The 9,205-nt window shown below is 65.7% G+C and overlaps 3 protein-coding genes across 3 annotated transcripts; 1 reads left to right on the top strand and 2 right to left on the bottom strand.

Annotated features, from left to right (window-relative positions):
• Nucleotides 1-1,173: 1,173 nt before the first annotated feature.
• MNEG_10161 (hypothetical protein) lies at nt 1,174-2,418 on the bottom strand (the record flags this gene model as incomplete). The annotated part of the gene is made up of 3 exons (XM_014041368.1): nt 1,174-1,527; nt 1,811-1,951; nt 2,167-2,418. The coding sequence occupies 3 exons, from the start codon at nt 2,416-2,418 to the stop codon at nt 1,174-1,176; spliced, it is 747 nt and encodes a 248-aa protein (XP_013896822.1).
• A 2,897-nt stretch (nt 2,419-5,315) lies between these two features.
• MNEG_10160 (hypothetical protein) lies at nt 5,316-7,601 on the top strand (the record flags this gene model as incomplete). Its single annotated transcript, XM_014041367.1, has 1 exon — nt 5,316-7,601. The coding sequence occupies one exon, from the start codon at nt 5,316-5,318 to the stop codon at nt 7,599-7,601; it is 2,286 nt and encodes a 761-aa protein (XP_013896821.1).
• Nucleotides 7,602-8,948: 1,347 nt separating this feature from the next.
• Nucleotides 8,949-9,185, bottom strand: MNEG_10159 (hypothetical protein; the record flags this gene model as incomplete). The annotated part of the gene is made up of 1 exon (XM_014041366.1): nt 8,949-9,185. A coding segment is annotated over one exon (237 nt), but the record flags the coding sequence as incomplete, so codon positions are not given.
• Between the last annotated feature and the right edge of the window lie 20 nt (nt 9,186-9,205).

The following is a 9,205-nucleotide window of genomic DNA, read 5'->3' as shown; positions in this document are numbered from 1 at the left end:
CCCGCCCCAGCCCGCCATGACCACTATGATTCCACCCTTTCCTTGATAGATCACCCAGCTGGCCCCACCGGAGGGGCTTGGCGCGTTCCGCGGGGCAACCGGCAATACCTGACCCTGGGATTCGCGGGTAACGTCTATAGATGCCCGGATCTGATAAGTATGGACTCACTGGACATTTTCTTGCCTACAGCATTGGCACGCATCCAAAGCACCATCCCCCCGCCCGACCAGCCTTTGGAGGTGTGAAAGGCGACGCGCAGCTGCAATACAAGACATCAGTCGGAGGTTTTACGAATCAATACTGTGGTGTGAAGTTTGCAGTCTGGCAACCTCACCCCCCCTTGTGCTGACCCCCGCTCTACCCACGCACCTATCCCGGCGCCAAGGGCGGGTGCGCTGCCGTCAAGCTCACAACCAACGATGCACCCGGCCTTCGCAGTCGGCGCCATTGGAGCCACCGGACACAATTTACTGCGCTCATCGCAAGCGCGCGCGCTTGCGGTGCTGCTGGGGTTGCTCGGCCCCAGCCGTCCGGCTGGTGCCGGCCACCTGACGGCCAATGTCAGACCGGGCCCCAGGCCGCTCTCCGCATCTCAACATGCTCTGGCGCTTGGTGTAGCGCCCCCTCAGCGCCTGCGCAGCGGGCGGCGCGGCGAGCGGCACGCTTTCCTCACACGCGGAAGAGTCACCCGCCGCGCCGGCTTTGGGCACGGGACCGCCGTCACCCGTGCAGCCGCGAATCGCCCTCCCTCCCATCGCCAACCATTGACCCCCACTCAACCCCGAAGCCACGGCGCGCTCGCGCCACACACACGAGCGGCGCGTCCGCACGGCAACTCCGCGTCAGTCCCGACCCGCGTGCTTGAGCTTGGCAGGCACGTCACCTGCTGGGGGTCCAATCCACCCCAGCCAACAAGCCGCCCAGATTCTCAAACATTGGACCCACCAGAGCAAGCAGGTCGCGCTCCTCTACAAACCTGTGAGGGCAAGCGGCGCGGCGCAGTGCGAGCCCTTCCTTCAAGAAAGGGCTGGCGTGGCTGCCGCGGCGGGCCTCGCAACGGGTGGCGCGATGCAGCGCATCGTCCCGTGCGCACGCCCCCACCCGCTGGACGCGGCGGCGGCGGCCGGCGGCGGCCCCAGCTTTCCCTGTCTTGCCAGCACCTGGCCCGCCACTCATCCCTTGACGCGAAACGTCTGGCCGCCGCCGGCATCCCGGTCCCAACCCAGCGCCCACCAGAGCTCATCAAAAACGGCCGACAGCCCGCACAGCTCCTGAGTCATCTCAGCCGCCGCCCGCGCCACCTCCGGCCCCAGCACCGCCGCGGCCACCTCTGCTCCCGGGCGCCCCAAACCGCCGCCACCGCTGCCGCGCGCGCTTGGGCGCCGCGGCGGCGCGAGCAGGCGCGCGATAGTCGTGTGCAGCACGGACGGGTCCCGCACCGCCTGTGCGCCGGGCGGCGGCGCGCGCGGCAGCGCGGCGCGCAGGCGCGCCCGCAGCTCCTCGGGCTCCCCGGACCCCGACTGCACCTGAGGGGGGCGGAGGCAGGGGGAATGGCGGCCGCAGTAAGCTCAGGCGGCGGGCCGGGGTCGGCGGGGCGGGGCCGCGGCGGCAGGCGCCTGTTTGGGGGGTCGCGACGCCGCAGCTTCACGCAACGACGACTGCGGCTTCTGATTTTAGCGGTCGCAGAGCGGTGAGCGGCTGTCACTTTGGGATGTTTGGCAACGGGGAATTGAAGTGTTTCGTGATCCGACCCGAAAGCTGCCATGTTCAACCGCGGCGCCCGCCAAGCCGTCGGCCGCGCGGTGTCACCTGCCAGCAAGCGACGAGGACGCCGTTGGCGGTGGCCACAACGCGCTCCAGCACCGCCCTGACCGGGCAAGTGCCGCCCGCCGCGCGAGCCACCGCCGCCGCCTCCGCCGCGACCTCGGCCGCGGACGCCGCCACCGGCGCCTGTGTGGGGCCAAGGGGCTTCTGAGCGCGCCGTACGTCATCGTGCGGAGCGGGACGCACCCCTGGCCCATGCGTCGCCCATTCCAGCTGCTGCTGAATCCTGCAAACATACTATCAAAAAGTACACTCACGTGCATGCAGCACGCATGGCCGGCAATGGGGGTCCCAACCCGCAGGTGCGGCACACACGATTCCCCACCCACCCACCCACCCACCCCCTGTGTGGACGCATGGAAGACGGTCGCGTGATACAGCGCCGGGTCCTGCCACCACACCGACCCCTCCCCCAGCAGCGCCCCCAGCCGCGCCACGGCCGCGCCGTGCAGCTGCGCGGCGGCTTCCTGGTCCAGCAGCGGCAGCACGACCGCGCGCACGGGGACGTCGAGCGCACGCAGCCGCGGGACGACCGAGCCGGCGCCGGGCCAGGCGGCGCCCTCGCCGCCGATGCCTTGAGGATCCAAGCGCATCGCAAGCGGGCGCGGCGCCGGCGGCGCGGGCGGCGACGGCGCGATCTGGAAGAGATCTGACTGCGTCAGCCCCTGGGTGATCTCGCCACCGAGTGTCAGGGCGCCGCCGGCCGCAGACATGGCCGCGTACGCGCGGCGGCGCCGCGCGGCTGCGCCGAGGGCGGGGAGCGCGCCGGCGGGGCCGGGAGGGGCGGCGGCTGGCGGCGGCGCATACGGATGGCCGAGGGGGGCGTCGGTGGGGTGCGGGCAGGGCGGGTCGGGATTTGGGATGGGATTGCACTGTTGTGTGCTGCATAAGGGCTGCGCAGACCAGGGTCGGCTGCCTGGTGAAAGGCCACGCCGCTGCAGCCAGGGCAGCTGCTGCCATTTTGGGAGGCGCCAGACAGCGAGCGCAGGCGGTTTTTTGTGGAGAAGGCCTTGCCACATTGATGACCACAGTCTGCTGTCACTCCCGAAACCAGCGGCTATAAGGTCATCAATGAAAGGCCGCCAGCGGCGTGTTGTCTGTTTTTTTGCCGCCCTCACTCATGTCGACTCCCAGCTCCACGAGCCGCGCCCGGCAGGTGTCACCGCCCGCGCCGCCGCCAAGCCGGTGGCCGTTGTGCACTAGGAACGGCAGCGCTGTGAGAGCGGCGGGCCGCCAGGTTGGGTGCGGCGGGGCCAAGGGGAGGGGCCGTGCAAGGTGCCGGATGCACTGGCGGGGCCGCCGGGTGGGCCTGGAGTTGAGTGGAAATCTGCGCATGACCTCAGTATCTCATAGGTTTTGCACAACCTACTCTGTGCCACACTCCCGCAAGCATGCATGCACACATGCACTCATACAGTCGCACCTGCAACCGGGAGCAGTAGCAGCAGTGCGGCTGGCCGCAGAAGCGGGCCGCGGCGCAAATGGGGTCGGGCTCCCCGCTGCACTGGAAGGAGTGGCTGCTGGCCATCCAGATGCACTGTCTTCCTGTGCTGCATGACACCTTGATCATATTCAAATTTTTACTATGTACGCAGACTTCCCACATTTCAGGTGACACCGCGCTCGACCGTGTATACATACTGAATCGCGAGTCGAACATGATCTTGTAATCTGATTATACAAGATTGATTTGCAGATCTGGCGAGTGACTCATCCACACCTCAGATCGCACCGGGTTGTGAACTGTAGTCATGCATGATGTCCTCACGGGCATATTCTCAGGCTTTCCGGATGATGCTTTGTAGGCCAGGGCGAAAATGGAGGCTGCTGCTGCTAGAATTCATGCGGCGAGATGAGTCAACATCTGGTCAAATCTTGCATGAACAGTAAAGCGTCTTCAGGCCAACACCAGGACTTTAACCCAGGCATGGCCATACCCACCTCCATAACAGTCGATGTCCGGAACCAAAAGCATTATGGCACGAGTACAATAATTTGCAGCTAAACAGACCGCAACGCGCCCCTGCAGCGTGAAAGGTGAAGCCAGCCCGACCCCGGGGGTAAGCGCGGCGGCTCAAGCATGCCAGTCTGGTTAAGTGATTGCGGCAGCTCCTGTTGTCATCAGCTCTGGCACAGCAGGCGCGCAGGTCGACATGAAACGGGTTCATGCTGCGCTGGGAACTTGGCAGGATGCCCTGCAGGAGTGCCAAGGTGTCCGACCAAGCCCTCTGCCAGTGGGAGGCATCGGCTCTCCAAGCCCGAGTTTGTGCGCCAGGCCTACCGTACCAGCCTGCATGCGGATGTCGGGCCACGACAATGGGCTTGGATGTCTGGGCACAGGCACTGGCGTGAGTTTATCGGTGCAAATGTGGTGAGTCAAGAGATCGCTTTGGCTTTTAGGATGACTTCCTCGTACTTGACTGCACGTGAGGATGAGAGGAGAGCCTCTGGTCAGCATGCCCGCCAAGACAGCGCTCAAGACAAACTAGAGCTAGAATCAAACCTCAATCATTTCGCTGCACATACCAGGCTTCTGCTAATCCTGGCATGTGCAGGGGGCCGCGGCACTTGCCACCTCCTCTCGTACTGAGCAGCTGGAGGTACAGTACTTGCCGACATTGCTGTGAAGCAACGAGAGACCGAAACCCACCCTGTTGTGGAAAATCTCATGCAAGTGTCTTGTGTATTCGACTTCAGAAGCAAACATACCGTACTCACACATCGGCTGTCGCGAGAGAGCTTTGACACTAGCTGCTGGCCATGGCGTTCATAAGAGCCTTGCTCGCGATGATGGTGCTACTACACACCAGCCATAGCGCCCAGATAACTTCGAATGCGCAGCAGGCGCTGCCGAGGCCCCAGACAGGGGCCTCAGGTTCGGAACTTGCCACTCAGCGTCGCTGCAGGGCCGACAAGGCGTCCAGAAGGCGTGCAAGGTGATTGAGAAGTATTTGCAGTTCCATTAACTTGCCGCCGAGGTGCCACGTGACGTTGTCCGGAGCTGTTGCTTGGCTGCTCAGCGCCGCCAACCAAGCGCGAGCTGCTGGCCATGGGCGCGAAAGCTCACGCCCTCGGTGCGGCACCATGCACCACCACAGCCTGCAGGCAACCCCTAAAGCGCCAAAATAAAGCTCCTGGTCTTCCTTGATCAAACTCTTCCAGGTGTGGTTGCGGCAGCGGGCTCTGGGGCGCCATCAAGCGCCTGTTCCTCTCGTGCTGCAGCAAACCAGCCACCAACCACGACCAATCCGACAACCCGCCCAAGCCTCCAGACCCTGGTGGCACGCCGTCGACAGTACCAGCACCCCTACCAGCGATCCTACAAAGTAAATCCAACGTAGATGGATCAGCAGCCTCTCAAGGTCATGCGGCGACAGGGGCAACCTGTGAGAGCTCGCCAGCCGCGGCCCCGCCAGCGCCGGCGCCGTGGCCTTGCCCACTGATGTTTGCCGCTGAGCGACGTGCACAAGTGCTGCAGCAAAGGCCAGTCATGGAATTTGATCTGCCAGGCCCTGCTGCCGCTGCTGCGTCGCAGTCGAGCAATGCGTCAGGTTGCACCAGCCAGCGCACCCTTTCGGCATCGGCCGATGTCGGCCAACCGATCTCAAGCGCCGTCACTGCCACGCCGAGCTGGGCCAAGCCGTCTCCACAGCCCTCCAGCCACACCGCCTTCGACAATATCGCCGCCCGCGCGGCTGCCGTGCTCAACAGGACGCGCGACGCGGGGGCCGCCCACGGCGGCGAGCCGGCTGACGCCCGCGCCGCGCGCCTAGGTGTGCCACTTAAGGCCCTCGCGCTCGAGGCGGCCGCCGCGGGCCCCCTCTGGGAGCTCTCGCCCACGCCTTCCGACCTGTACGACTTTGACATCACGCCTGACGCATCTCCCCTCGGCTACGCCGGCTCGAGCACCGCCCACCTCGCGTCGCCCTTAAGCATCAGCCCCAAGGCGCCAGTGCTACTACTGAAGGGCAGTGCTGCCACTGCTGCGTCGCATTTGAGCGACGCGTCAGGTTGCACCAGCCACCACACCCTTTTGGCATCGGCAGATGTCGGCCAACCGATCACAAGCGCCGTCACTGCCGCGCCGAGCTGGGCCGAGCTGTCTCCACAGCCCTCCAGCCACATCGCCTTCGACAATATCGCCGCCCGCGCGGCTGCCGTGCTCAACAGGACGCGCGACGCGGGGGCCGCCTACAGCGTCGAACCCGCTGAGGCCCGCGCCGCGCGCCTGGGTGTGCCGCTGAAGGCCCTTGCGCTCGAGGCGGCCGCCGCGGGCCCCCTCTGGGAGCTCTCGCCCACACCCTCAGACCTGGACGACTTCGACGTCACGCCCGTTGCCTCTCCTCTCGGCTACGCCGGCTCGAGCACCGCCCCCCTCGCGTCGCCCTTAAGCATCGGCCCCAAGGCCCTGACGCCATCAAAGTGCAGTGCTAACGGCGCCCGCCCACTGGCCGGTGCCCTCGTCAGCCCCCGCTCCCTTGCAGAGCTGTGCGGCGGCGCCGCCGCACACGTGACTATCTCTTACGTCACCAGTGACGGCGCCGCCGTCGTCACCGCCGCCATCATTGACGCGGCCCGCGGGTCCAGCAAGGCGGGGCGCAGACCCCCGCGCCCCAGGCGGCAGTGTGCCGCGGTCGCCTCTGCGGCGGCGCCGGCCACGCTGCTGCAGGCCGTGCCGGCCACGCGCTGCCGGCGGCCGCCCCACACCATCAAGGCGGTCGCCGTACCGCCGCTCCTGTGCAGCAAAACGAGCACCCCGCTTCCGCCTCTGCCGCATCTGGGCCTGCCGGCGGCACCCCTGCTGCTGCTGCCCGCCCCGCCAAAGCCCCGCCGGTCGGCGCCGCGGTGGTGGCAGGAGGAGGCGCCCGCACCCCGCCTGCTGGAGGGGCACGTCCAGCGCCACCTGGCGGCAATGCTCGCAGTGGTGCCGGTGGTGCAGCCCTTGTGCGCTGAGGCCCTGTTGCACATGCCTCCGCTGCTCACGGCTGCCTGCTGCGAGGCTGTGGCCGCGGCGCCTCCGCCGCGGCCACTGGCAGAGGAGGAGCCAAAAACGCTGCACTTTGGCTCGTTCAATGCTGACATTGACTGGTGCGTTGGGGAGTCTGGCTGCAGCACAGATGCACGGATGCAAGATGCGGGCGCCGAGACGGCGCCGGCGTCGTCGCAGCCCGTGCTCAACTTTGCAGCGCACAGCGGCCCGGAATCCATGATGTTTGGCAGCTTCGGCAACGCCGCGCCTGCGCCACAGGGAGACGGCGGCGAGACGGCTTCAGGGTCGGCGGCAGCACCCCTGCCAGCTGAGCTGGCTTTGACTTGCATCGCTTTCGGAAGCTTCGCCGATTTGAGCGCCGCCGACGAGCCTGAGTCTGACGGCGTCGCAGGGCGGCACGAGGAGCAGCAACTACAGTCAGATGAGCAGCAGGAGGAGGCAGCACCGCTGGTGTACCAGACCTATGGCAGCGCAGTGGACTGGAGCGCAGCCTTCTCCGACGACGACGATGAAATGGAGAAGGAAGAGGAGCAGCAAGAGGAGCAGCAGCAGGACCGGCAGCAGTGCGAGGAGCAAGATGACGCGCAGTGGCAAGAGCAGCAGGCGTGGACGGGACACCCTGCCGCGCGCCTGCTGGAGCGGCGTTGTTGGGGTTGCGGCCCGGGGCAGGCGCCCCGGAGCATCTACAACTGGAGCAGCTGGCGACAGCCCGGGCCTTCACGGCTCAGGGTCAGCACCTGCAGCCGTGCCTTGGGCGGCAGCGATGGCGGCAGCCAGGACAGTTAGGCCGCCGGCAGCAGCAGCAGCAGCAGCTGCTGCTGCTGCTGCTGCTGCTGCTGCTGCTGCTGCTTTCAGGATCTCCCGGTGACGGCAGTGCAGCAGCTCGACCCCAGGCTGCTGCTCGCTGCTGCCCAAGCTGGGCGGACGGGACACCTTGCAGGAGCAAGAATCTGTCGCTGCAGGGCCAGTGCTCACGGCTGAAGTGCTGGCAAGGCTCACTTGACGGCAGGGAACAACAGCAGCAGGGACGCACGCGTGCTCTGGCGGGCCAGAGCGCAGCAGCGTGGCGGGCGGCGCAGGTCTGCTTTTCCGGATTGTTTCGGGCCATCAGGTGCTCGCAGCATTGGGGTGGGCTGGCTGGGATGAACGCTGGCTCAAGTGGGCGCATCTAGTGAGAGATAAAGCGCATGGCTACAACGCAAAACGTGATCAGCCTCCTAGGTTGTTCTGTCGTGCTGGGTGTTGACGGGTTTCACAACAAGTGGTCACGCAATCTGACAGCTTTCTTCGTCCTTGATGACACCTAATCTGGGTCAACAGTTGTGAATTGACTTTTGCACACCTGTATGTAACAAAGTGCTCTGCATCACCAGGCCTGGAAAACGGGTGTCTGTGTGGGACAGGAAGGGCCGGGGAGTGGGGCTCAGCAACTTGATGCGGGTGCTTCCTGCTGAGTATGGTCCAGCGAGCATCCAGCTGTCACGGGCGCTGAAGGGCAGGAAGAAGAAGTTTGTTGGGGAATCTGTGACAGAATTTGCTGTTCACCAGGGCAGGCAGTGCTCAGCCAGCTCAGCTGTCAGGCTGACAAGCTGCGGTGTCGGAAGCTCGGGCATGCTGCAATCCTCATGAGTCCACGGCTGACCTGCAGCGGCTGACCTGCGCACTGCTGCTTCTCCACTTCAGCGGCTCTGGCGACAAGCTGCCGCGCCGCTATTACACAATTTTGGCTGTCGTCACTCGCCATCAAACATTTCCAGCAGGCACCTCCCGCTTCACGCACTGATGCAGCCCAAACTGAGCACTTGCGTCAGTTGGCGTGTGATGCCACATCACTCGTGTGTCATGATCGGTAAGGCTTGGTGGGTGCCCGCTCGAGATGCGCCTGGGTCCAGATGAGGCCAGCCCTTGCCCAATTGTGATTGTTGAGGCTGGTCCGCAACTTTAGCAGTGTCCACAACCTTGCAGCTACAATACAGCTTTGCGAGCAGACCGTCAGATCACCCTACTTCTAGCGTTCAGCCGTCTTGAATGCACATATTGTAGCTGAATAGCATATCAGCTGCTTCGAGGCCCACCAAGCCTAGTTGCTCGCGCAGAGGCATAGCCTGGCCAGGTCGACCCCTGGCTCGCTGTTCAGCGCCCTAACTGGCGCAATAGCACAAACGGTGTGATCCCACGCCCCTGATGGACCCCGCCGGCGCCGGAACGCCCGGCGCCGGCGACGCCCCGGGCGGCAGCGGCGCGCCCGGCGGGCGCGGCCTTATGCAGGCCTGGAGGGGCGCCGACGGCGGCCTTGCCGCGCTCCGCGGCGAGGTCAACCGCGCCGCCGCCGCCAGCAAGGCCGCCGCCGACGCGGCCGCCGCCGCGCGGCTCGCGGCCAAGCGCAAGGC

This window comes from Monoraphidium neglectum (genome assembly GCF_000611645.1).
Source record: "Monoraphidium neglectum strain SAG 48.87 unplaced genomic scaffold scaffold02204, whole genome shotgun sequence".
NCBI lineage: Eukaryota > Viridiplantae > Chlorophyta > Chlorophyceae > Sphaeropleales > Selenastraceae > Monoraphidium > Monoraphidium neglectum.
This window is presented reverse-complemented; position numbering and strand designations above follow the sequence as displayed.